The 25063-nt window shown below is 52.5% G+C and overlaps 11 protein-coding genes across 11 annotated transcripts; 6 read left to right on the top strand and 5 right to left on the bottom strand.

The window, feature by feature from the left end:
- Nucleotides 1-7: 7 nt before the first annotated feature.
- On the bottom strand, nt 8-2644 carry PtrM4_069580 (exosome complex exonuclease Rrp; the record flags this gene model as incomplete). The annotated part of the gene is made up of 4 exons (XM_066105865.1): nt 8-59; nt 320-2005; nt 2055-2242; nt 2294-2644. The coding sequence occupies 4 exons, from the start codon at nt 2642-2644 to the stop codon at nt 8-10; spliced, it is 2277 nt and encodes a 758-aa protein (XP_065964492.1).
- Nucleotides 2645-2892: 248 nt separating this feature from the next.
- On the top strand, nt 2893-3309 carry PtrM4_069570 (UPF0203 domain containing protein; the record flags this gene model as incomplete). The annotated part of the gene is made up of 4 exons (XM_001933628.2): nt 2893-2933; nt 2987-3024; nt 3078-3148; nt 3196-3309. The coding sequence occupies 4 exons, from the start codon at nt 2893-2895 to the stop codon at nt 3307-3309; spliced, it is 264 nt and encodes an 87-aa protein (XP_001933663.2).
- A 453-nt stretch (nt 3310-3762) lies between these two features.
- Nucleotides 3763-4369, top strand: PtrM4_069560 (relative glutathione S-transferase, MAPEG superfamily; the record flags this gene model as incomplete). The annotated part of the gene is made up of 3 exons (XM_001933627.2): nt 3763-3929; nt 3986-4135; nt 4186-4369. The coding sequence occupies 3 exons, from the start codon at nt 3763-3765 to the stop codon at nt 4367-4369; spliced, it is 501 nt and encodes a 166-aa protein (XP_001933662.1).
- A 385-nt stretch (nt 4370-4754) lies between these two features.
- On the top strand, nt 4755-7069 carry PtrM4_069550 (VHS multi-domain protein; the record flags this gene model as incomplete). Its single annotated transcript, XM_001933626.2, has 8 exons — nt 4755-4842; nt 4896-4983; nt 5035-5110; nt 5166-5459; nt 5509-5781; nt 5833-6244; nt 6293-6816; nt 6869-7069. 8 exons carry the CDS (start codon nt 4755-4757, stop codon nt 7067-7069), a joined length of 1956 nt encoding a protein of 651 aa, XP_001933661.2.
- Nucleotides 7070-7358: 289 nt separating this feature from the next.
- Nucleotides 7359-8549, top strand: PtrM4_069540 (uncharacterized protein; the record flags this gene model as incomplete). Its single annotated transcript, XM_066105864.1, has 2 exons — nt 7359-8064; nt 8188-8549. The coding sequence occupies 2 exons, from the start codon at nt 7359-7361 to the stop codon at nt 8547-8549; spliced, it is 1068 nt and encodes a 355-aa protein (XP_065964491.1).
- A 1199-nt stretch (nt 8550-9748) lies between these two features.
- Nucleotides 9749-11431, top strand: PtrM4_069530 (Atrophin-1 multi-domain protein; the record flags this gene model as incomplete). The annotated part of the gene is made up of 2 exons (XM_066105863.1): nt 9749-10940; nt 11049-11431. 2 exons carry the CDS (start codon nt 9749-9751, stop codon nt 11429-11431), a joined length of 1575 nt encoding a protein of 524 aa, XP_065964490.1.
- A 400-nt stretch (nt 11432-11831) lies between these two features.
- On the bottom strand, nt 11832-12775 carry PtrM4_069520 (DUF1421 multi-domain protein; the record flags this gene model as incomplete). The annotated part of the gene is made up of 3 exons (XM_001933623.2): nt 11832-11987; nt 12041-12538; nt 12602-12775. The coding sequence occupies 3 exons, from the start codon at nt 12773-12775 to the stop codon at nt 11832-11834; spliced, it is 828 nt and encodes a 275-aa protein (XP_001933658.1).
- A 571-nt stretch (nt 12776-13346) lies between these two features.
- Nucleotides 13347-13839, bottom strand: PtrM4_069510 (GIM5, prefoldin, molecular chaperone implicated in de novo protein folding; the record flags this gene model as incomplete). Its single annotated transcript, XM_066105862.1, has 2 exons — nt 13347-13460; nt 13516-13839. The coding sequence occupies 2 exons, from the start codon at nt 13837-13839 to the stop codon at nt 13347-13349; spliced, it is 438 nt and encodes a 145-aa protein (XP_065964489.1).
- Nucleotides 13840-13852: 13 nt separating this feature from the next.
- On the bottom strand, nt 13853-14150 carry PtrM4_069500 (uncharacterized protein; the record flags this gene model as incomplete). The annotated part of the gene is made up of 3 exons (XM_001933622.2): nt 13853-14019; nt 14067-14077; nt 14125-14150. 3 exons carry the CDS (start codon nt 14148-14150, stop codon nt 13853-13855), a joined length of 204 nt encoding a protein of 67 aa, XP_001933657.2.
- Nucleotides 14151-14306: 156 nt separating this feature from the next.
- Nucleotides 14307-14453, top strand: PtrM4_069490 (uncharacterized protein; the record flags this gene model as incomplete). Its single annotated transcript, XM_066105861.1, has 1 exon — nt 14307-14453. One exon carries the CDS (start codon nt 14307-14309, stop codon nt 14451-14453), a length of 147 nt encoding a protein of 48 aa, XP_065964488.1.
- A 3558-nt stretch (nt 14454-18011) lies between these two features.
- On the bottom strand, nt 18012-24585 carry PtrM4_069480 (Polyketide synthase module protein; the record flags this gene model as incomplete). The annotated part of the gene is made up of 3 exons (XM_066105860.1): nt 18012-18056; nt 18115-24256; nt 24308-24585. The coding sequence occupies 3 exons, from the start codon at nt 24583-24585 to the stop codon at nt 18012-18014; spliced, it is 6465 nt and encodes a 2154-aa protein (XP_065964487.1).
- Nucleotides 24586-25063: the final 478 nt, after the last annotated feature.

Below are 25063 nucleotides of genomic sequence, written 5' to 3'. Positions count from 1 at the left end.
GAAGATATCAGCAGCTGACAATGCTCATCACAAGCATGCCCTCGATGGATTGCATGATACTAGGAGTATCAGTCGGACTGGTATCGGAATGCAGGTGGTATAATGTACAAGAACGCAAAATTGCAGAAATTTCCTTCACTTCGTACCCGCTGACTATGACTTGAACGTTTTACTCCGTCCCGGTATCTCCTTCTGCGCCCTCGGTAGCCCTTTGGGTGCATCTGTCATGCCCGAGAAGGGCGCAAACCCAGCACTCTTCTTCTTTTTGTCCTTCTTCTTTTTCTTCTTGTCATCGCCGTCTTCAGCATGCAGGACCGACTTCGCATTTGCATAGTCAAACGCCGGTTCCGCCTCGCCAGCAGCTGCTTGAGCCGCAGCCTCGTCTTTCTTCTTCTGCTTCCGTGCAGCTTTTCTGGCCGCCTTTTCTCTAGCAAGAACTACATCTTCGCTTTCCTCGGAAGCGTCTAGCATGATTTCGTCCTTGGTCATCGGGTCAAGGGGTTGTGTTGAAAGTGTTTCTTCTTCTGGAGCGTCGCCTCGCTTTCGCTTGCGACCACCCAGGTGTTTTACAACGAACGTATCGGTTCGTTCGTCTTGTGCGGGCCGTTCGTCCTTGGGAACAAACGTATGTTTAGGTTTCTCGGCCTTTGGCGTAGCTTGAGTGACTCGGTTTGGATCCGCAAAAATCTGCGCGGTAAGAGCCGGCAGCGGTAGAGCAAGATCAACTTCAACCGGAGCCGTCTTCTTCCCTTGCGAGATTAGCATGTCCTTAGATAGCTGACCCCAGAACGCAGATGCTGGAGCCCGGGCAGCCTGAAAACTAAATACTTTCTGGCCAGGGCTCGTGCTAGTTCGTTCAAGGATGGTGGGAGCCTCAGCAGCAGGTGTCACTGCAACTTCTGCTATCTTAGTTGCAGCTTCCGACTCGGCCCTTTGTGCTCTTTGCATATCCGCGACCGCTTGTAGGACTTCGTGTAGTTCTGGGCCACTCGCACCCCTCTCCTTAGCCTCCGCAACCACGCCCACAAGCTCATCTGCATGGGCTCGGGTGATGTGCCCAACATGCTGGATGGCGTTAAATAGGCCGACCTTGTTCGAAGGCATGTCACGGGCTACGGAGAAGACGGCGTGATTTGGCATGATAAATAGCGGGCTCTCGTCCTCCTTTCTGCCGAGAGTGTCTCTCCACTCGTGGACTGCTCGGAAAACGGAAAATTGTTGCCGTGTAAACTGAACAGGCGTTCGGGAGATCAGCTTGTACCAGCCAGCCGTTCCGAGACCCGTTTCACTGTCGTATATGGGGTGTTCGTATCGTTTCAAAGAGGTCTCCTTTGAGTTTTGAAGCACGTCTTGAACCTTGTTCTTTTCCGGGTTAGAAAAATCCGACTTGTTGACTAGCTCGTTGCGCATGTTGTCGAATATGTATAAGAGGAAGTGGGTATCTGCGCGTGCATATTCGAACAGTTCCTTGCTGAGTGGTCTTTGACGCCAGTCTGCGAGCTGGTACTGTTTTTGGGCTTTGAAGTTGACGTGTAGCTCGAGCAGATAGGCTAGACTGGCAGCTTGGTAACCAAGGGCCCGGGCGGCGTGGAAGGTATCGAAAAGGCCGACTATGTACAGACCAAGGTCTCGCTGGAGCCATACGATGTCCATGAAAGCGCCATGGAGGACCTTGAGGATGCTCGGATCTGCGAAGACTTCGTTCAAGCATTCCAACTTCCGCCGCCAGGGTTTGAGTGTGTCAACAATCCAGTCCTTGTCGCGCGTGCTGATTTGCATCAGACACACCATGCCGATGTAAGTGCGGTTATCGTGGTGTTCCAGGTCGATGGCAATTTCCTTTGCAGTCTTGAGCTCCGCAAGCATGGCTGCTAGCGCCTCAGGTGTGTCGACAAGGGTAGCAGTAGTTGAGTCAAAAGGGGCGTATTGCTGCGGCTCAGCCGTCTCGTAGAGGGTCGGTGGGTATTCGTACTGTTCGATCTCGGTTTGGTAGGGGTGCGGGTATCTGTCTACAGTAAGCTCATTGCGCATATGAATAGGCATGGAAATCATACTGTTCCAAGCCCCGCCTGTCTTTGAAGGTTTTCAGACATTCTTCTAGCGGGATCTTTGCATGCGGCTTTGACGTGAGTAACGGGCGGAAGCCGCCAGTCTCGTTGTTGGTTGGCAAATGTTCGAATTTGAGTTGCGGCTTCGGGATAATCTTCTTGTCGGCAATGTTCGGGCGAGGCTTCACAACTGCCTGCTGGATCGTTAGACAATGCGCCGTGCTCCTGATGTACGTATTGCCTACATGTTCGCCCGCCGGGCTCAACCGTCTCACAAGACCCGTGTACTCGTCAAGACTGGTGTCGGCTTTCTCAAGCAAGCTGTCGATGACATCAACAACCCCCCTCCAATTGACGTCTATGGCTTCTGCGTCGGGTAGCTTGGGACCTACAGCGTCCGAGCTTGCTGCAGCATTCTCGAGAAGCCGTTGCGCAATGTGAAGGAGGCGCGCATTTTGGGCGTCCAGCTGCGTACCAACTTCCGGATTGAGCGACCTTTGAAAGGGTATGTCTGCGCTGCCAATGCACGAGGCAGAGTGTGTCGTCGATTTCAGGGCGGCCGAGATGTCTTTCTGAAGCGTCGTGAAGGAATCCATGGCGAGATTACTGTGCACTCATCCTCGAGAACAGTAGTCTATGGCGTGGTCTAGGGTGGCGTATTGCCGAGGGGTCGTGGAGATGGTGCAAGTGAGAAGAATGCGCGTGTCGCAAGTGTTTAGAGAAAGAAACCTTCAACTATTGCCTTAGCGCGCTTTTCGCTATCGATAGTCGCGCGCCCTTCACTCCGTCATGCCTCACAGATCTCGACTACTCTGGCCACCTATCTGACCAGCATACTACCAAAATGTCGGCCTCATTAGCACCAGAATGCAATGAAGTGAAAGAGTTCGCATAGATGTTCCAAGTAAAGCCAGCGATATGTCGCTGATATGCCATAGACGCTACGACAACTGTTTCCTCAAATGGTACAGCGAGAGTACGCAGTGCATCAACTAGACGTGTGCATCTGTACAAGCTGACAGTCCTTAGAGTTTCTTAGAGGTACCGCTACTACCGACGAGTGCAAGCCGATATTCGAGCAGTATGAGAAATGCCTTTCAGTCCGTCACCCTCCATAATGACTTACACTATCTAACCCACCAAACAGAAAGCTCTAAACGAGCGAGGTATTGATAAAATGCTCAAGGAAGTTCGAGACGACAATAAGGAAAACGATGCGGAGCACATGAAGCCGGTAAGAGCAGGCTCCAACGCATCATAAGATCAAAGCTCACTGAGTCCGTAGAATCGATGAAGTCAACTTCCAGTCATGCATTCTCCTCCATACAGCCTTGGAATGGTCCCATTTGTACAATTAGTCGGCAATTATAGTCCCATGTGTTCTACTTCCAGTTGCAGTAAGTTTTTCAAGCGTAAATCATCGCAAAGAACGCTGACGAGACCTGCAGTCAGCAAAGGATTACAAATAACAAAAATCTCCGTATCATCACTACCATATATACCACTCACATGTACTATACTCTCTAAACTATTTGATTTCCCTTTACTTTTTCACGAAATTATTCAGAAGCGCCGATCGGGTCCAGTTCTTTCCACTAAACACTAGATGACGACATAGGTGGAAGCACGGAAAGTTCAAGTGTGTCTCGGCATAACTACCCACTTTGAGGTCCCCACAAGCTTATAACCCCCCTCTGCCTCGTTTCCTCCTCAAATGGTCAACTACGTTTCCATTCCTGCAGAAAAGATGGCAACTAAAGTTGGTCTCGGCGTTCCAATGCCGCTCCTCGCTCCTGCGACTGCTACCTGGGCAGCTCCTTTTGCGGCCTACTACCTCTTTCTCCAGAACCGCATTGTGTACCACCGTTTAACCACAAAGACGTAGGTAGTTTTGAATCGATCTACAGCAGCAGACAACTAACACGGCCGATTACCAGCTTCATTGGCGACAAGACTAAAGATTCAAAAGATTCAAAGGGCGAGGTGGATCCTCTCTATCTTGCGACGCGCGCACAGCTCAACTTTGCTGAGAACGTTCCGTTGATTCTTGGAATCGCACTGCTCGCCGAGCTCAACGGAGCAAACAGGTAATGTTGCTAAGCGTAGTACCCGACGACGCATCTAACAGCTGTGACAGGACTTACATCAACTATGCATTGGGCACTCTCCTTGCTCTGCGTATTAGTCATGCCGAGCTAGGATTGCTCATCAAGAACTCAATGGGCCCTGGAAGAATTGTAGGATACTATGGCACCCAGACGGTTCTTGCCGGATTGGCCGGATATGCTGCGTACCTGATTAAGGATTTCTGGATGATCTGAACAGATGTGCCTCATTAGCCATGGCTAAGACATGGGGATAAAGTCCTGTTTATAAGAATAGAATTGATGAAAGCGACATCAGTGGCTACATGAGGCTATGAGACTATGAGACTATGAGACTATGCAGCTGTGTACATAAGCACAGGCATGTGAGATTGAGGCGCATTACGTAGCAGCCGCGACGCCAAGGCGTTCACGGTATGAACCTGAGTCGAGCTGCCCAAGTGCCCGCTGTCCGATCCGACTCCCCGCCAAATCGTGAAGCCACGCGTGGACATTATTGCTACACACGAACCCGACCGACGCATCTGAGCCCCACCAAACCCTCTCAAACTCATATTTATATCGGTTCTCGCCTACGGAGCTGAGGCTGTCCGGCGGCGCAATGGAGGCAGCGTCTGCGCGCATGGCCGCCCGGGATCGTTACGGCGCATACGGGGAGGCCCCAAGCTCACCATTGCAACGCTTCATTTGTAAGTCACAGGGCCGCACGGCTTCATAGACGCCACTAACACGCAGTAAATAGTACAGGCGTGTGATCCGCAAAATTTCGAGCCTAATCTCGCCCTAAACCTCGAGATCTCCGACTTGATCAACAGCAAGAAAGGCTCCGCGTACGATTAGGCCACCGCACCACCACAGACGGAAGACTAATGGCTCTGCAGACCTCGGGAAGCCGCCGTCACCATCGTCCACTATGTCAACCACCGCAACCAGAACGTTGCCCTTCTCGCGCTCAATGTACGCCCGCACTGCCCCGCCTCGTGCAGTGTATAGCTAGCTCACTATCAGACAGCTTCTGGATATTTGCGTCAAGAATTGCGGTTACCCGTTCCATCTTCAAATCAGTACCAAGGAATTCCTCAATGAGCTTGTGCGCCGCTTTCCCGAACGCCCACCGGTGCACTCATCCCGTGTCCAGAACAAGATACTCGAGCTGATAGAGGAATGGCGGCAAACGATATGTCAGACTTCGCGTTACAAGGACGATTTGGGCTTCATAAGGGACATGCACAGGCTACTCAGTTACAAGGGCTACATCTTCCCAGAAGTACGCAAGGAAGATGCCGCAGTCTTAAACCCAAGCGATGTATGTGTTCCGAGGGGTTTAGTTTGGCCAAGTTGCTGACATTGCGCAGAACCTCCGATCGGCCGAGGAGATGGCCGAGGAGGAGCGAGAGGCACAATCCGCAAAGCTGCAGGAGCTGATCCGTCGCGGAGGACCTGCAGATCTGCAGGAAGCGAACAAACTCATGAAGGTCATGGCCGGATACGATACACGGAACAAGACTGATTGGCGCGCCAAGGCTGCCGAAGAGGTTGGGAGAATACAGCAGAAAGCAAGAATACTTGAGGAGATGCTCCAGGGTTACAAGCCTGGTGACGAAATCAAAGAGGGTGATGTCTTTGAGGTATGCTCCGTGGTATGGCAGTGTCGTGGTATTTCACTAAACGTATCCTAGGAACTTGCCAACGCCCTTCAAAGCGCCCACCCCAAGATCCAGAAAATGTGCGAGGAGGATTCCGAAGACCATGAAGCCGTGGCGAAACTCTTTGAAATCAACGACAGCATACACCGGACAATAGAGAGATACAAGCTCTTCAAGAAGGGTGATATGGAAGCCGCGAACAACATTCCTCAGGGTACGCTGGGGCGCAGTGGCGCAGGTGTATCACAGGGCCCCAACAACACTCTGAACTTGATCGATTTTGGAGACGTAGAACCCACGCCCTCAGCATCGGAATCCTCACAAGCCCCGCAACAGCCAGCAGCTCCAAAGAACGCGCTAGTAGACGACTTGTTGGGCTTGTCGTTGAGTGGAGAAACATACGGACAGTCTGGAAGCATATCCCTAGGCGGATCGAATGGCTCAGGTAAGTTACATGTAGCCACAACTCTCACACATGCGCTGACATGACTAGTTTTGGGCATGTCTGGCATGGCTGTACCACAATCACAGGCCCAACAAAAGGCGACTAACCAAGCCATCACTGATCTCTTCACAGCAGCACCAAAGTCCAACCAACCTCAGATAAAGTCTCCTCTACCATCTACATTTTCGACACCACCTCCACAACCGTCTCGCACGCCAGATCCTTTCGCCGCACTCGCTTCCACACCGCGACAAGCCTCGCCATTCCAATACCAACAGTCGATCAAGCCACCAGCACCAGCATCCGACGCTGTTGATCTATTGGGAGGTGGAGCCTCTGCGCCGACAACAAACCTAGTGCAAAGTACCAATGCTTCAAACGACGACGACGAATGGGACTTTGCTTCGTCTGTACCCGATACCTCCAAGGAAATCACCGTCACCAATACTACCGTTAACGTTCTGTTCAACATTTCACGAGAGACGGACACTACCCTTTTGATCCAGTCAAGAATATCAAACAACACCCCACTGCCAGTATCTGCTCTAACACTGCAAGTTGCTGCATCCAAGGTAGATATTTCTCGACCATGATTGTGAAATACAGTCGGCTAACAACAAATAGGGCGCGCAGTTGCAGCTGGAGCCTCAGTCCGGTGTCAACCTTGGACCAAACCAGAAGTTCGGTATCACTCAGAATATCCGAGTAAACAACGTGCAAAGAGGGTCAGGGAACAGTGTCAAGATGAGGTGGAAGGCGTCATACTCTGTTGGGGGACAGCAAAAGAACGAGATGGGGGAAATTCCAAGCCTTGGTGTTTCGTAGCTTCGTGATACAGGCGCTATGGATACGGTCTTGTGAAGTACACGTCTGAATTGTCTGTAGCGGCAGATTATGGAATAAGTTGGATTTTTTCTGATCTTTCTGTCATCCAACTAGCATAGTAGTGCTGTTCTGGGAGGCGGGAGACAACGTCATAATACTAGCGTGGCTTATCGATTGCGAGGCTCAGATGTAATTCCACTTTCTTGCCCCTCCAGCTTTGCGCCGACTCATCTGCAACAACACCAGCACTGAATTTCCCCTTTCTCCATAACCAAGTAAAGACATCAACATGGTCCGCCATAAGAAAGATTTCAAGGGCAACAACAAGTTCAGAAACCCGGCCAAAGCACGCGCACCTCCACGCCCCCGCCGCGCATCTGATGCAGACGAGAACGATGGCGCCGAACCGAGACCCGCAAAACCAGAGTTCAAAGCCGCATGCTGGGATCTTGGACACTGTGATGCCAAGCGCTGCTCAGGCAAGAGGTTAATGCGCCTCGGCATGATGCGCGAGCTGCACGTAGGACAAAAATTTGCAGGCGTTGTAGTCAGTCCCAAGGCAAAGAAGATTGTGAGTCGCGACGACAAGGATCTCGTCGAGCAATATGGCGCTGCCGTTGTCGAAGCGAGCTGGAACAGGATAGACGAGGTGCCCTTTGGCAGGATAGGAGGCAAGTGCGAACGCCTCTTGCCATATCTCGTTGCCGCGAACCCCACCAATTACGGCCGACCATGGCGGTTGAACTGCGTCGAAGCGCTTGCGGCATGCTACTACATCTGCGGACACCCAGAGTGGGCCGAGTCGATACTGTCGACCTTCTCCTACGGCCAAGCATTTCTAGACATCAACGCGGCCTTGCTCAAACGTTACATGGCATGCGAAAACGAAGAGCAAATCAAAAAAGCCGAAGAAGTGTGGCTGGAGAAGATTGAACGCGAGTATAACACGAGTCGTGCAGACAGGGAAGATGGTGTCGAGGAAGACATATGGGCTGGTGGGAACATGAACAGGCGAGTCATTGACGAGTCTGACGAGGATGATGATGAAGAAGACGGAGAAGGTGACGAGGATGAGGACGAGGATGAGATCGATCCCCGAAATCCTTATGATCTCCCAGAATCATCCGACGATGAAGAGGAGATGGCAGAGCTTAGACGCAGAGTCCTCGCGTCGAAACCCTTCACCAACCCTGCACCGAAAGATGACGAAATCGAAGACGAAGACGAGAAAAAGGAACCGGAGCGCATACTCAAGACTAAGCCTGCGCCCAAGACGTCAAAGACGGAGGATGAGGATGATAGCGAGCCCGCTGAAGCCGACGAAGACGATGCCGAGTTCGATAACTTCATGGCCGCGCAACCCACCACAGATCGAACAGGTATCCAGAGTAAGCAAAGGGCGAAGGCCATGGACGGCAAATACAAGGCAACTTTCTCGAGTGGCAGCGTCAAGGCGCCCAGTGGACGTGGGTACCGATGATGCAGAAACCTCGGCGGTAGGCTTACGTGAGATTCTACGTAGCAATCGTAAAGACTGAAGCCGCATGCATAGGTAAGCTTTCCGTGCATAGTGGAAGCTATACTCCGTACCACCCTGTCTATACTCGCAAAATGTTGTTGTTTTTGCCTTGGTCGCAATGCTCTGGCTCCTGTCGCCTGAATATGTAACCTGAAAAGTGTCGACACTCTGTCGAAGCAGCTAATTCGCATTAACCAAAGACCTACACCGGTGTAGTAGGCCGGAGGTCTGGCCAATTGCGGTGCGCTTGATTGATTTAGACTAGGCGGGAGCTAAAACAGCCTTAGGCGATCATGTTTGTGCCGCAACCCCCCTCGCGAAACACCATTCTAAACATCGTCGTTTGACCATCCCGCTTCGTTCGTGCCAAACTTCAATAAGCTTTCCTGGAGGCTTCACCCAGGAATTATCGCAAATTAGCCCACGGACTGATTCTGTTCACCGGCTGATCATCGAAACCACCATCGCAAGCAACTGACTATCCATGCAGCTCTATGAGCACGTTGCGTGCAAGATGCAGTAGGACAGCGACCCAGAGCATATGCCCCGCCATGTTGCCGGACCCTTGCTCATCGCATGACAAAGATATTTGAGTTAAGTCCGGTTTCCCGATCCTTCTTCGAACAGTCTCGCCATGCGTTGAGCAGTCTCGCAAGACACTAGAGCTGAGCTTTCCGGCATCCGTATAAGGCGTAAAACAAACGTTTGCCTGACGTTCGAAACTAAGTATGCCGAGAAACGTCACTCCTATCACGAATAACTCCTTGGCCGACACCACACGTGTAAGAAAAATGGGTTTGCTGGGCGGCATCGTCGAATGAGCCACCCGACGGCGAGTTCCATGTGGATCCTCGGAGACGGAGTGGCTCAGTCTGCCTGACGAGCAGTCTAAGTTTGCGCTACAGGGCAGCTCGCCATCGATACTTGCAGCAAGACCCGAAACCCTACGGACGGCAGCTGGATACGCCGGCTTACTATCGAGGCCATAGCACGAAACCACGAATCTCTATATTGACCTCTGCGCCACGGCATTTTGAAGATACCTCTCTATCTCAGCAAGCCTGGTCATCAACAAGTCGTTCCTTCGCTCTTCTTTTATTAATTCTCTTCTTCATACTTAATAATTTTCAGGCCCCGGTGGCTTATTTATAACTTTTACAATGACGTCCGGTACTGTCTCCTCACTTTTCGTGCTCTTCTTGAGCTGCACAAGCGTGCTTGGGCAAACCGTCAACACTCAAAGTGTCCAGTACAACCAGGTACTCAATGTAAACGGCGACATGCAACTCAACTCTTTCCAATTCCCGGATCGCTCCAAGGTTGAGACCTTCTCCCAGAAGCAGCAACAGATCATTGTCAACCAGCAAACACCTTCAATTCCCTCCAACCAGATTACTGGTACCACAGGTCAGCCTTTCGTCGCCGTCTCACCGCAGTCGATGACCATCAGCACCAACGGTGCTACCGACCTGGTCGGTGGACAAATCGAGATGGCCATGACAATGCAGAACTTGCAGGGTGTTGCTGTCCAGCCCGGTAACACATACGTTGCCATGCTCTCGCCTGACAGGCAATCTTGGATGGTTCAGGAGACCATGAGGAGTGTCAACACCACCGACATGACCGTTCGCATGGTCAAGCGCACTCAGATGGACGGTGAGTACATGGTTGTCGGTCGCCAGACTGTCGAGACCAACACCCTCGTTGTTCCCTTTGGCAGTGATGGCAGCACCTCTGTTGCTATCCAGGGTTCCGGTCTCCAAGAGAACGAGTTCCAGGATGGCTTCAGGATGGCTACTCGCGCTACCCAGCCCATGACCATGAACGTCAACGTCAAGAAGGGTGTCGACCAGGGTATGTTGGCTGCTCTCCAGGGCCAGACCCCCGTCAACGACTACCGTTACTCGGTCGTCACCAACTTGGCTGCTGTCACTCCCAACCTGAACCAGCAAGTTACCGTCGTTCAGATGCCCGTCAACGCCATCCGTATCCAGAAGATGATGCAAGCCATGAACGTCCCCGCCAACGGCCAGGTCGCTATTGCAGTTGCTCAACGTGGTGTCCTCCAGAACCCCGGTGGTGCCACAGGTAACCTCAACAGCCCTGCTACCCGCCGTAGCTTGTTCGGCCGCAGGGAGCTCAGGGAAGAGGTTGCTGCCCGCCAGATCCAGAACACCGGTACAACTACCACCAACAACCCCAACCCCGTCGCCCAGCAGCTTCTCCTTGCTCCTACCTTCACCCCCATCGCTGCCAATGCCGTTCTTGACCAGGCCAACATGCGTATCGCTGTTCCCGTCAAGCAGGTCGATGGAGAGTACATCCTCACAATGACGCTCATGACCGGTGGTGGTGCCCAGGCCGCTGCTGCTCCCCAGGCCGCTCCTGCTGCTGCTCCCGCTTCTCCTGCTGCTGAGCCCGCCACCCCCGGTTCTGCCACCGCTGAATCCGCTGCCCCAGCAACCAGCTCCAGCGCAGCCAAGAGCGAGGCTCCCGCAACCGAGGGCGAGAAGCCCACCGCGTCTGCCTCCAACAGCACCATGTCGGCCAAGCCTGAAGCCACAAAGGCTGAGGAGCCCAAGACGTCTGAGGAGCCTAAGAAGGCTGAGCGCCGCGAGGACAGCAAGACAGACAAGTACGGTCTTCCCATCGCTCCCCAGGGTGCCGTCATCATGACAATGAAGCAAATCGACGACATGGCCTCTGCCATGACCTGGGGCGGTGGTGTCGCCATTACCAAGATGATGAGCGAGTACGTCAAGGCACAGACTGGCTCTGATCTCTTTCCCTCCAACAACGGCACTGCTGCACCTGCGGACGGTGCTCTCAAGATTACTGTTTAAACAGTTTAGTTGGATGCACTAAAAGAGACGGATAATCAGATGGTTTCGGGGTGTCATTTTTACATGGTATTATGGTTTTATGTATATGGAATGTTCTATAACTTATATAGTGGTGTGGGGCATGAAGATTTACACGAGAGTGAGTAGTAGTTAAAAAAAGCAGTATGTAATGTAGGGGGTCGTTGGGGGGTGTAGGAGAAAGAGGATATATGCCTTTTAAAGACTCGTCGTTCTGGGAACGAGAGCCTTTCTTTTACTGTATATAAAACGTTAATGAGACATGCAGGATGTCAAATCTTTGGTGTTCTTTGAGTGCTTTTGAGTGATGTTGTGAGTATTTTTGTGCATTTCAAGGGTGGATGTGGAATAAGGGTTACTACAGTCATCACATATTCCCAAACTATTGAACCATAGTAAAATCCATCATATCATACTGCCCCTTACTCATCCTCTTCAACTCCTTCTTCGAACCCCTCCTCGCCCATACAAGCACATAAACTACCACCGTCAGCACCGCCGCACCCGCCTGCGCAAGCCCCACAAACCAACTCACACTCTGTTTGTCAAATGTCAGCATAAGTATAATCTAGGCAAGGAAAAAAAACATACCTGCACCGAGCAATACTTTTCAAAATCCAGCACTCCCTCAAACTCAACCTGGATCTTCGATGCACCTTGACTACACGTCCACCCCCACAAATCATTACTAATACCATGCCAGTCCTTCTGCATACGATACACACCCACGGCCGCGGCCCAAACACCCACATTACCCAGCATGACGATCCAGGAAAATACGCTGGTGACTGTGTTTACGGTATTCGCTTTACCCACGCTGCAGCAGTATGCCAAGAGTGTGACGGCGTGGAGGATAGTCGACACGACGGCGACGGAGAAGTACATGTATGTGGGCCATGGTCGCGTATTCTTGGCCCACGCGGTACGTGTGTTTGATGTTCCGTCCGCGAGGGTGACGGTGCGGTAGGTTTCTTTTGTGGAGAGGAATTTTGTGAGGGTTAGAGTGATGGGGATCAGGACGCCAAGGGAGAGGAGGAAGGCGAGGGTGCGCGATATGATGCGTAGGCGGCGGATGAGGGATTTTAGACGCTGGGTTGGTTAGTTGAGGTCTGGGAATCGTGATTGTTCTTGAGGGTAGTGTAGTGTGCTTACGGCATCTTCTTTCTGGGCTTTTTTGATGGCATCAAAGTCTGGTGATGGTGGGCCTTGGTGCATTAGGGGTGAAGGGTGGCCGGAAGAGAAGCCGGGAGAGGAGAGGGTAGGAGAGAGCAGGTGTCGTTGAGTCTCATGGAGGTGATTTGTACTGTATTGCGGCTGTGCTGACATTGTTGCCGTTTGTTTTTCTGTGATTCTTTTGCGATGGTAATGAGAACCCTTAAAACATAACCTAGGAAATTCTCAAACTCGAGTTGAAGTACCCAAGTACCTTGCGATATATCCTACTATCTTTGCCTGGGCACTGTGCCAACTCTTATATGACAAGACAGTCTCGTGGTTGCATAGCAATTACAAATATCCCCATTCAGGCTCAGACTTGTGATGATCAAACTTCTGCCAATAGAAGTTTGGTATTTTTTTCAGCTGAGGTTGATGCACCGTTGTGGCTGAGGTTCCTCAAACCGTAAGCGGTAAGCGGCTCACCAAGCTTGCTTACTGATGGGCCCTATTCTTAAAATAGGTTTAGAATTACTTGTATAGGAAGCACATTTACTGCTATATGGTCATCTGGTGGCCTTGTGGAGTCGTCGCATAGTTTAAGCGATTCAAGCTATTGATGACACAGATTTGTTGGATGGTTCATTCCGTGTTAACTTGATCTTCGCTATATGCGCTTCTGAGTACAGCACCTGCGTTTCTCACAAATTTGATAGCGAGAATCAGGGATTTGAAACATTGCTCATCCATTTGGTGATCCGCGCTTTTTGTCCTCTATTGACTCTCCACCTTCCCTCTCCTTTCGCCGTTGCGCTACGTCCCAGTTGTATACCCGTGCGAAAGCAACTTCGAGTGTCTGTAGTTTGTTAGTCTTTATTTACTTATACTGCCAAACAGTTCAAATTGCGTACGGTGATCTGCTCCCGCAAAAAGTCCAGATCCTCTTCACAAGTACTCAAGCTGTGCTTTGCAGTTGACAACTTGGACTGCAGCAGTTCCTCAGCCTCAGGTATGGGGTATGCGAGCATAACATTTGCGCCAAGCCAGAGGTAGACCTCGTCGGTAGGCGGTACCTCAGCTTTCGCGTATAGAGTATCGTTGAGTTCAAACGTCGTCTCTAGTGGCTCTGCATCGTCCTTCCTCGACTTCAAGAAGCGTACTGTCTCAAGCGTCTTCTGAATGTCTGGGATTTTATCCTTGAGGCCAGCTGCCCGTCGTTGTGTGTTTTGCTGCATGAACTGATATTTCCTAACATGTTGTGTTAGGTCTTGTTGTGCGCACGCGAGCGCCCGGAAGAAGGACGCACGATATCATCTCCTTGAAGTTGTTTATGGTGCTCTCCACCTCGGAGCGGTCGGTGACATAGTCCTCGACCCTGTCAATGAAGATAGCCTTAGGAATCCCTCGAGGGTTCGCTGGAAGGTGTTAGAGGCCAGGCGCTGCGTGGGTGTCGTGTACATACTCTCGGGCTCGCTGTTTCTCGGATTAGCTGCGTTCATAGAAGCAATTGAAGTACATACCCCCCAGCTTTGGCTACGTCCGCCATTTCGAAGAACTCGACCTTGGGTGGTATTCGCGTTGCTTGTTTCGCGTCTCGGAGAAAAGTGCCCCGCTATGTCCGCTGGCTTCTTGGCACGCCAGATATATGTCACTTCTTCCACCCCACTAAACTCTTCCTTTCTCCCACTCCACCCCCGAGTCGATGCCAGGATTGCTCAACGCATCAGGCATAGCTGCCGTTATCTACCCTGCGGAAACTGCAGCCGATCTGGCTAAGAGTAATGATCTCACCACCCTCATACTGCAAGCCGGCCTCGAACGCTACTCTCAGCAGATACTTCAACATTAACGGCATCATTATTACGAGAAGACTTTGCCTCGTGAGATTCGATGGGAAGGCACGGATCCCCCGGTCTGCCACCAACACCAATTGTCATGATAATGAGGTCGTTGTACAGCACGGCGCTTCGATAGCTTCCAGTCAACACTAACGTGGCCGCCACAAGTGGCTATCAGACCCTGTTGTGTATCGCAAGATGGACAGCAAACAGCCTAGCGCAACGGGCGGTCACATCCTTCGCTCTACGGACACTGCTTTCCGAAGCCGCGGTTCCATCAAGGGCTATTGAAAACTACTGCGAAGCTAACAAAAGACGAGATGCAAGCCTCCATGCCAGTGAACCGCTCGCAGACACACCAAGAACCGAGCCAATCGTGCCCTTTACAACCATACTCACACCCACCCGCGAGGCTGCCCGTTTTGATACAAGCCACAGAATTAATCATCTGAAAAGAAAACGATCAGCAGAGTGCAGCCTAGACACGATCAGCAGTCGCATATGCCCCTGCTGGATGCGCTTCAGAAATAGCTGTAACTACTTGCGGCCATGCAGATGCACGTTCGGGCCTCCTCCCTATCCTCCGAGCATATCATCTTGCGAGCTCCTCGCCGACCTGGCTACCTGCCAACGCATTTGGAACCAACTCGTATTATTTATGTTCTTCGCCCAAATGAGGCCTAATGGCCTAGTGGGCCGAACGCACACCAAATACTCAGCTGGCCCATATTGGCAATTGAGGCACCCGGAGGAAAAGCGGGCCCTCCCGTAGGCTTTTTATATGTGAGAGTGAGACGAATGTCACGCCATGAGTCTGATGTCGAAGTATCGAAACATCAGATCTAGCCTTGTTGAAAGGTGGAACTGCATATAATGCTTCATGCATTCGAGTGTCCCCCACGCAGACGGTACAACGGATTGGGATACTTGCACCAATCCTCCGTTTCTGGAACACTACTCTACATGAAGAGAGCGATCTGATACTGATCATCCCGATCTTCATTTCAGCCCATATGCACTGCGCGACAGCTGTAAGTCTGGATCTAGGGACTTCTGTAAGCCAAGATCATCGCTAATCAGCTCAATCCTTATCTGGTTGCCCCCAAACCCCATAACATTAACGTACGATGACATGCTTCCACTGAGGAGTACACCTGCAGTGAATGGCTGGATGGCTGACGTGCAAGGCGCCCGGTACGGCACATCATGACATGACGTGGCTGGCGTCTCGCTTGCCAGCTGAGAAGCACGGAATGACTCTCGAGGCAAATGTGCCCATGAAGCATGGTTTCCGGTGACAAGGCTGGTCAGACAGCCACAAAGTGAGACGGACAAAACTTACTGCGGGTTTAATCCGTGATCGACGTCGTTGCGAAAGCTGTTTGGAGATTTCGGTGAATCCGGCTGATCTTTTGCAAACTTGGGGACTCCACAGGCGCCCGGTATCTTCGCTCCAGATACCATGTTTGTGGAAATGCCATGTCAGTATGCGTTGCTTGCCAAGCGCTGAGAATGGTCCTGACTGCATTGATGGGCAAAGAGTTACGAGATGTGTATCATCACGTGCAAGGCGCCCCACTATGGGATAAGGCTGACAAAAGGGCTCTACTATGTACGGCCCGGCACTTAGGCTACTGATCTGAGCTAAGACATGCAATATAGGTTTTCCGAATACCTAGGTATCAGAAAGAGGCCCGGGCGACCCCGTGATCGGGATGCTTCATCGCCTACAGCCCGATAACCCAACTATGCCACTGTTACACAAATTGCTCGTTCCAACTTTTCAACTTTTCACACTTCGATTACCCCCATCCAAACGTTTGAAGCGGGAACGGTACCTATCGCCGTAACCACTAAAAGCAACCGACCAACACCATCTACGGACCCGAATATCGTCTCCACCGAGTATGTCGTATCGAGGATGCACAAGAAAGAGATGTGATTCGCTGGAAGCACGATCCTGAGCTTGTACACCTATATCAATATGTGAGCTATAGAACTGCAGTTGCACAAATTCCAAATCTTCCATCTCGGATCGTAACCGACAACCCAACACCGGCAATACCGACGCGCTTTCAGTCCAGCATGTTTTGCGAGGATAGATTGCATATCGCTTTACGTAGGGCGCCACGTACCGAACTTTCCTTGCATCGCCCCAGGGACTAGGAACTGCCGTTAGAAGTACACTGCACTTCGGTCCCGCACTGGTTCCTGTCGGAAAGAACGGTCGGGTCAAAAGACAACCGTTAGAAACGGCCACATGGGCTTTGGAGTCACCGATGGGAAGCCCAGCCCACCCGTTCAACGGCCTTCCCGTCGGTCCGCAGGTGCTTCGTGCATGGTGTACGGGACGGAAACCCGTGGCAGCACGGTAACATCTACCAACACACCCCCTAGATGGCACTTTAATCTATTTCGCACACCATCTCGACATACTAGGGTAGTAGACGGGCCAACGGGTATCGTATCGTAGATATGAACGACGGTTATCTCGTATGCAAGCATGTTTAACCGCTGGTCGGGGACAGCCACCTGTACCGGCAGTTTGGGTAACGATGGTAGACGGGGTTGGGCATCTGGGTAAATACGGGGGGAACACCATGGCTGCAGCAGGTGGCCGCACAACGGAAACCTGGGTATGTGGACATGTGTCAGTCCCCAGGCAGGTAGGATAAACAGATGATCTCGTCGCGAGATCATGCACAGGGGATGTCGACATGGGTTTTGGCGAGATTGCGGCAGGAAAGAGGGTCTGTTCTAGAACATTACACACACGATGGGTTATCTAGATTGAAGGGGGTGGGGGTTAGGAGACCCTTTGTACTACCTCAACAAATGCAGCATGATCAATACTCGGGATATGAGGCTCATATAATAACAAGGATGGCCGGATTGAGGGGCCGGGCGCGTGGATCGTGAGTTTACGCTGGAAATGTAGGAGGAGACGTCCTCGAGCAAGTCAAGTCGGTAATGCTATGCTATGAAGAAGTCCTATGGCGGTGTCGACCAACAAGAAAACTGTGTTAACAATGATTTTGACATGTGAAGAAACTCGGTGGTGCTATGAAGAGGTCTCATGCCTGTGATGACTGCAGAGGTAGTCAATGCCAACGACAAGATTGACTGTACAACACAGAAAGTTAGAAGACACAACATCACAGTTGCAAAGATGAACACCAGAAGTTTTGAAGTATACCCTTGCCATTGCTAAGAAACAGAAACAAACATTAAAACAAAGAACTGGAACAGACCAGTCTAAAAGTAACAGGTAAGTCGTGTCAAAAGCCGTCGCTCTTCGTAAAAAAAACCAATCTCAAGCCAAAACTCGCATCATGTATCCATCGTGAAGTATTCGTACCCCCCACCAAACGCCAACATAAACAACCGAAAAATTTAAAGTCCAGCCAGTAACGACATACAAACAACATCAATATGAGAAGATATCGAGAAACCCTCAGGAAAAGAACTCCAACATCTCCATTTTCAACACTTGAAGCCAAGGAGATGCATGCAATCTAATGCAGTGCGTACAACAACAATGAATCTATCAGTCTAAGCGGGAGAAAAGCTTAGAGCTTAAGACCTTGCTGAATGAGTTTGCCAAGTGTGACACCCTGAGAAGAAAATTAGTACATTGATACAAGTGAAGTGAGCGGAGCGAGAAAAACTTACATGATCACCCTTCATCATGGTGAAGTGGTTGCCACCCATGACAGCATACTGAAACTTCTCCTTGGGGAGAAGCTGGGCCCAACCGTTATCCGAAAAGTCGGTACGGTTGTTGAGGAGCCACTTCATGGGAGCTGGGTCCTCACCCTCACCTGGGGGAGGGCGGGGGTCGTCCTCGTTGGGGCAGACACCGTCGGTGCACCAGATGGCGAGGACGGGGGGAGCGATCTTAGGGTCCATGGGAGTCGGGTCGTAGTCCTTGAGGTTCTGGATGGCAGACGCGAAGTGGGGCAGGAGCCACGAGGGAGTACCACCGGGCTTGCCGGTTCCGAGAAGACCTATCTGGTCGAAGAAGATGTGGAGACGGGCGGGGAGGGGATCGAGAGCGACGGGGCAGGGGGCATCGATGAGAACGAGGTTCTCAACCTTGTCACCAGCATTGACGAGCTGTTGGGCGACTTCATAGGCCATGACACCGCCGGCGGACCACCCACCGACGATGTAAGGACCCTGGGGCTGGCGACGCTTGATCTCCTGGAGGTAAAGGCGTGAGACACCCTCAACACCACAAGTCCACTTGTCGGGGCACTTCATGAACGGGCAATTAAGTCCGTACACGGCCATGTCGGGAGAGATGTTGGGGATGGAAATGTAGCTGGTAGCAGAGCCGGAACCGTCGGGAACAAGGAAGAACTTTTTGCTAGCAACCTTGGGATTTCCCTGGAGCAGGACAGAGGTGGCGGGAGGAAGCGAAGAGACATCGGGGAGCGATGCGAGCTTGCGGCTCACCTCAGCGAGTTGAGGGGATTGGGCCGAAACCTTAGAAGCGGGCTTTGAAGCCTTCTTCTGCTGCGGCGGCTTGGGGCGCATATCAAGAGCAGTTTCGATGTCCTTGATAGTGACGTTGACCGTGAGAAAATCAGCAGGGAGGTCGATGCCGGTGGCCTCGCGCATGGATCCGAGAATGGTAAGACTCATCAAGGAGTCCATACCAATGTCGGTAAGGTCGAGATCATCGGTAATCTCGGAGACATCAACACCCATCTCCTCAGCGACGAGCTTGCGGGCTAGACTAGCACCGCCCGCAACTGGGGCAGAAGGCTTGACCTCCTCCTCATCAGCATCACTACCGGTAGAGCTGGCAGGGGTGCTGTCGCTCTCGACCGGAGTCTCGAATGGGGTGGGCTCTTCAGACACATCAGATGAGTCATCTTCGACTGGGGCAGCACCATCGTACTGGGCGAAGTGCTTCTTGAGCTCACCAACGGTGGGGCAGTCGGTGAAGAGGGTGGAAGGAATGTCCATGTCAAGATCCTCACGGAACCTGGCAGAGATGGTAAGAGACAGAAGCGAGTCAACACCGAGGTTCTCGAAAGCAGCCTCGTCGACAAGCTCAGACATGTCCACATCGATCTCCTCAGCGACAATCTTCATGACCTTGGCAGTGACACCGGCCGGGGCAGCGATCTTGACAGCCTTGGCGGCCTTAGCTACCGGCTTGGTTGCAGCCTTAGCAGGAGCAGCCTTGAGGGGGGCAGCAGCGATGGCCTTGGGGGCAGGCTTTGCAGCAACAGCCTTCGAGGCAGGAGCCGCGGCAGCTTTACCAGCAGGAGGCATCATGATGTTGAGAGCGCGGCGGGGAATGTTCTGGAACTTAAGACCCATGACCATACCAATGATCTCAGCGCCGTCCATGATGTAAACATCACCAACGGAAATGTTACCAGGAGCAGGCTGCATGCGAACATAGGAGCGGTACTTCTTCTCGGGCGAGAGCTTGCCGGCGATCTTGATTGATCCCCATCCATGGGAGATGTAGACCGAGTTCTCAGAGTCAAGGTGGTCGGAAGCGTTGACGATGAAGCCAGAAAGATGAGCAAGGGAGTCGATCCAGTAAGGCGAGCAGAGGAAGTTTCCATCAGCAGCGGTGGTCTGGAACTGGACTGAAGCAGTGGCCTCAGTGGTCTTGCCATCGAGGATGACCTCCTCCATACCACGGTAGTTGTCGGCGTAGGTGACAAGGGCCTTGAAGAGCTTGTAGGCCATGCCACGGAGCACCTTGTGGGCAGCACCGGTCTGGAGCTTCATCTGGAGCATGTCGATCTGAGACTGCACCATGTACTGGATGCGGCCCCACTCCTCTTTCCAAGCGTTGACGTCCTCGTACTTGACGATACCGACAGCGTGCTCGGCAAGGACCTTGGAGCCATCTGCAGTAACAGTGCGAAAGGTGATCTTGACCTGGTCGGTCTCAAGGTCGGCATTACCCTCGATCTGCAGATGCTGACCGCTGGCAGGAGGGGGGTACTGCGGGATGAGGGTCTTGGTGACCTCCATGGAGCAGACGTTGAGACCAGGGGTAGTCATTCCAGGACGAAGCTGCTCGTAAAGGTAGTTGGCAATAGTCATGGCCTGATCGGCGTAGAGCGAAGAAGGCGTAAGAGGAGTACCGTTGACTTGATGGCCAGTGATAGTAGCCTTCAACTGAGGGTCTGACAGATCAGACTGGACTACAACAGTACCGGAGTTGGCCTGGAGCTCCTCGCGCACAATCTTGTGACAAGAAGTGGTGGACAACTTGGAGGGGGCCTCTTGCGCAGGCGCCGCCTCGATGGCCTTGGCAGTAGGAGCCTCAAGAACCTCGCCCTTAGTAAGGGTCCAGTTGTTGTGGTAGTCGAGCCAGTACTTCTTGCTGTCGAAGGCGTACGTCGGGAGAGTGTACATCTCGTGAGCGTCGTTGAAGAGTTTGTGGTACTCGTTGAAGTCGATGTAGACACCGGCGAGGTACATAGTGACAAGGGTATTGGAGAGAGTCTTCCACGGGTCCTCGTTACGGCGGAGGGATCCAGCCGCGACGGGAGAGCCACCGAGGGAAGACTTGACCATGCCACTGCAGACCGGGTGAGCACCCACCTCGAGCCATGCGGTCTTAGCGTCAAAGGCCTTCTCATCCTGGCCAGTGGTAAGGGCAGCATGGAAGTTGACGGTCTCGCGAGCGTGGCGGGCGAGGTATTCGGCGTTGATAATGCCAGCTTCGCGAATAATCTCGCCAGTGAGGGGAGACATGACAGGCACGGTAGGCTTGTTGAAGACGACAGAAGAGGCAGCAGTCTTGAACTTCTCAAGAATGGGCTCGACCTGGGCAGAGTGGAATGCAAAGGGAACGTTCAACTTGGTAGCTTTGAATCCCTGGGCAGTCAGAGCAGAGTTGGTGGATTCAACAACCTCGACAGTGCCGCAGAGGACTGTCTCCTCGGGACCGTTCATGCAAGCGATCTCAGTCATCTTGTCGCCGAGCGCGGCCTTGATGGTGTCGACACTACCCTTGACAGCAAGCATGCCGTGGGTGTTGGCAGTGCACTCCTCGACCAGAAGCTCGGCGCGGCGACCGACCAAAAGGATCATGTCACTAGCAGAGATGACACCCGCAACGTGAAGAGCAGCGTACTCGCCAAGGCTGTGTCCAATGACAGCAACTGGGCGAATACCCCAAGATGCCCACATGCGAGCAAGAGCAACCTGGATGCAAGCCATGCCGAGTTGAACAACAACCGGGGAGAGAGTTGCAACATCCGTGCCAGTCAACAAAGGCAGGATGGAAGGCAGGGAGTGCAGACGAGCAAGGTTGTCGAGCTGGTCGATGTCGTTCTTGAAAGTCTCAAGATCCTCGTACAGCTTCTGGCCGAGACCAGTGTACTGTGAGCCTTGACCAGTGAAGGTAAAGGCAGTCTTGGTTGGCACCATGGGCAGAGGGCTGTAAGTATCCTTGAGCTGAGCCTGAAGCCCATCCTTGACCTTGGACATGTCAGAGACGGCAAAGGCAACACGGTAGTTGTGCTGGATACGGCGGGCCGTGGTAGTGTATGCGAAACTGGGCAGAGTGGTCTTTGGGTTCTCGTCGAGAAACTGCATCAAGTTGTTGATGTTCTTCTTGAGCGAGGCAATGGACCTGGCGCTAACGGTGATGGTGTGCATCGTGCGGGGATCAATACCCTTGGGGGCCTCAGGGAGAGGACCGTCCTCAAGGATGACAGCAGTGTTACCACCAGCGGCCGAGAAGTTGTTCAAGAAAATCTTGCGCTTCTCAGCGCCGTTGCGAGGCCAGGGGACCTGGGTGGTGGAGATGTGCACGTTACGCTGGAGCAAATCCTTGGGGAAAGACTTGTTCATGACACCCTTGATACCAACATTGGCAGGGATGGCGTTGTTCTTCATCATCATCAAGACCTTGACGAGAGAGTTGATACCAGAGGCAGCTTCACCGTGACCAATGTTGGCCTTGATGGCACCCAGATGAAGGGTCTGCTCAGGACGACGCTGGCGATGGCGTGGGGCAAATGCATTGGTGACCGAAGTCATCTCGATACCGTCGCCAGCCTGCGTACCAGTTCCGTGCATCTCAACATAGCTGATATCGTGGGCATCGACACCGGCGTTGGAGAGAACCTTGTTGTAGAGGTACTCTTGGGCACCCGCGTGGGGGTGAGTGATGGAGACGGCCTCGGCGCTGTGGTTGGTAGCGGCACCGAGAATGCATCCGAGGATGTTATCCTTGTCAGCAATGGCATCCTCGTAACGCTTGAGAACCACGGAGCCACAGCCGTCACCACGGCAGTAGCCGTCAGCGTCGTTGTCGTAGGTCTTGCAGCTACCAGTCTTGGACAAGAACTGGCCCTTGGAAAGACCGGAGAAAATGTCAGGGTTGGTAAGAACGTTGAGACCACCGGCGCAGGCAGTGTCGCAATCACCAGCCCAGAGCGATGTGCAAGCCAGTTGGATCGCGGCAAGCGATGACGAGCAGGCGGTATCGACACTATACGACGGACCGGAAAACTTAAAATAGTAGTTGATGCGGCCCGGTGCGAAAGCACGCACTCCACCCGTGATGAAGTAGGTATCGATGTTCTCGGCAGCGTTAATCTCACGCCAGTCATCCGAAGTCTGGCCGTAAAAGGTGCCGATGCGCTCTAGCTTGGTGGAAGGGGTACGGTTGGGAACATAGCCGGACATTTCAAGGGCCTCGTATGCGGTGGTAAGAGCTAAACGACCCATAGGATCGGTCTGGGCAGCCTCACGCGGGGACATATTGAAGAAGCGGGGGTCGAATAGACCGGGCTCGTCGATGAAACAGCCAAAGGGAGTATGGCTCTTGTTCTTTCCCTTGCCGGAGGGATCGCAATGAGCCTGGGCATCGAAACGGTCTGCAGGGACTTCGCGATGGACATCTAGGCCCTTCTCGAGAAGATCCCAAAGAGCTTCAGGACTTGCGGCACCGGGGAAACGACCGGACATGCCAACAATGGCAATCTTGTCGTTTTGGGTGTGACCACGGCTGTTGTGCTCAGCCGCAACCCACGCAGTGTGATCGCGGACGGTGACGGAAGATTGACCGCCATTCTTCAGCGCCGAGGCAAGGCTGTTGGTAATGGAGGTGACACCAATGGCAGAGACGGAGCTTTCAGCGCTGGATGCTGACGTAACCTGGGAAACAATCTCAGAGAGAAGGCTGTCCCATCGCACAGGCTCGATAAGGATCTCACTTAGAGCGGTGCGGATAAGGTCCAGGGTGTTTGTGGCAGTCTGGCATTTCCCGGAAGAGGCCGAGTGCACAAGAGACAGGGGGCGGAACTGCTGCAGATGGCGGATGGCGTCCTTGTCGAGAATACGATCAATGTCGGCTTGGCTGTACAAGTGTGCGGCATGGTAAGGAGCGTAGACAGGGATAGGCACGCGGGCGGATTCTGCGAAAGCAGCACGCTGGAGTAGCAGCTTCATGGTCGCAGGCGGGCCGCTGATGGTTAGTGCCATGGTGCTAACGGCGCTAATGTAGGCGTGCGCCAGCGTTGGCGTCCGCTGCTCCTGGTGAAACTCATCGATGGCGTCCTTGGCCGAACTTTCTGAAATGTTAGTGACAATAGTGGACCACGTCTCCTTCGTGCTTGAGGCTTGTTCGAGCGCCTCTTTTGCGGCACCAACGCAAGTGCCAGTTCGGAAAGCAATGCGGACTGCCTCGGTCGCCAAAGGCAAAAGCTCGCTCAGGGACCTGGCAGATGCAACAACAGAGCCTGCAAGCAGGCCGGTGCACAATCCGACGATGCGTGTGTTTGAGGCATTGGGCATCTCTGAGGGGTTCTCGGCATAGTAACTGCACGTATCAGTAGTTGCATCTTGTATTACCAGACCAGACTCAACTTACCCAATGTAATGCGCCAACTGCGCAATTGTTACCATACAACTTTCTAGCTGAGGCACTTTCGTGCCCTTGGCATAGTATGCTTCGATAAGGTCCCATGTCGTCAGAAAATTGGGTATCTGATCTCGTTGAGTCTTTGGGAGCTTCTGAACTTCTTCCCGAACAACGACACTAATCCTGTCCAAGAAGGTAGTGAGGGTCGAGTTGTTCTTCCATGTGCAAGCCTTCCTCAGAAGCGCGTACTGGTCGGCGGTCTGGTCACCGAAGATGAGGACGTTCATGATGGCAAAGGGTATGGGTATAAAGAATTAAAAAAAGATTGAAAAGATAGAATCTGGCAATGGCAGATAGGGTAGAGTAACTTCAGTCAAGAAGGTTGAGGTAGAATGTATCTAGACGAGATCGTTCTGGAGTCGAGATAAGGGTAGTCGATTAGGAACGAAAGTCGATTTCGTCCAGTGTGATAATCAGGCTCTTGATGGCAGGGTAAGGGTTCAAGAGACTGGTGGACAGCTGGTACGAAGGGGAGGGTCTTGGGGATTGGGGTATCCTATATTTGTATGTGATCAGGAGTCAATGATAGCAGAAAGATGTCAAGAAGGTGGCCAAGGCGTAGTCCGCGCGATGACAAGCACAGTCCCACAGCATTCACATAGAGATGAGCCGTTCTAGCGCCTTAGCGTGTCCCCGCCATGTCCATTCCGGTGGCAATCATAGAGCGCAGCAGGGATCCTGAATGATGTGAAAGTCGTGGTGCGT

This window comes from Pyrenophora tritici-repentis, chromosome 2 (genome assembly GCF_003171515.1).
Source record: "Pyrenophora tritici-repentis strain M4 chromosome 2, whole genome shotgun sequence".
Taxonomy (NCBI): Eukaryota; Fungi; Ascomycota; class Dothideomycetes; order Pleosporales; family Pleosporaceae; genus Pyrenophora; species Pyrenophora tritici-repentis.
The sequence above is the reverse complement of the archived record's forward strand: the minus strand, read 5'-3'. Positions and strand labels throughout refer to the sequence as shown.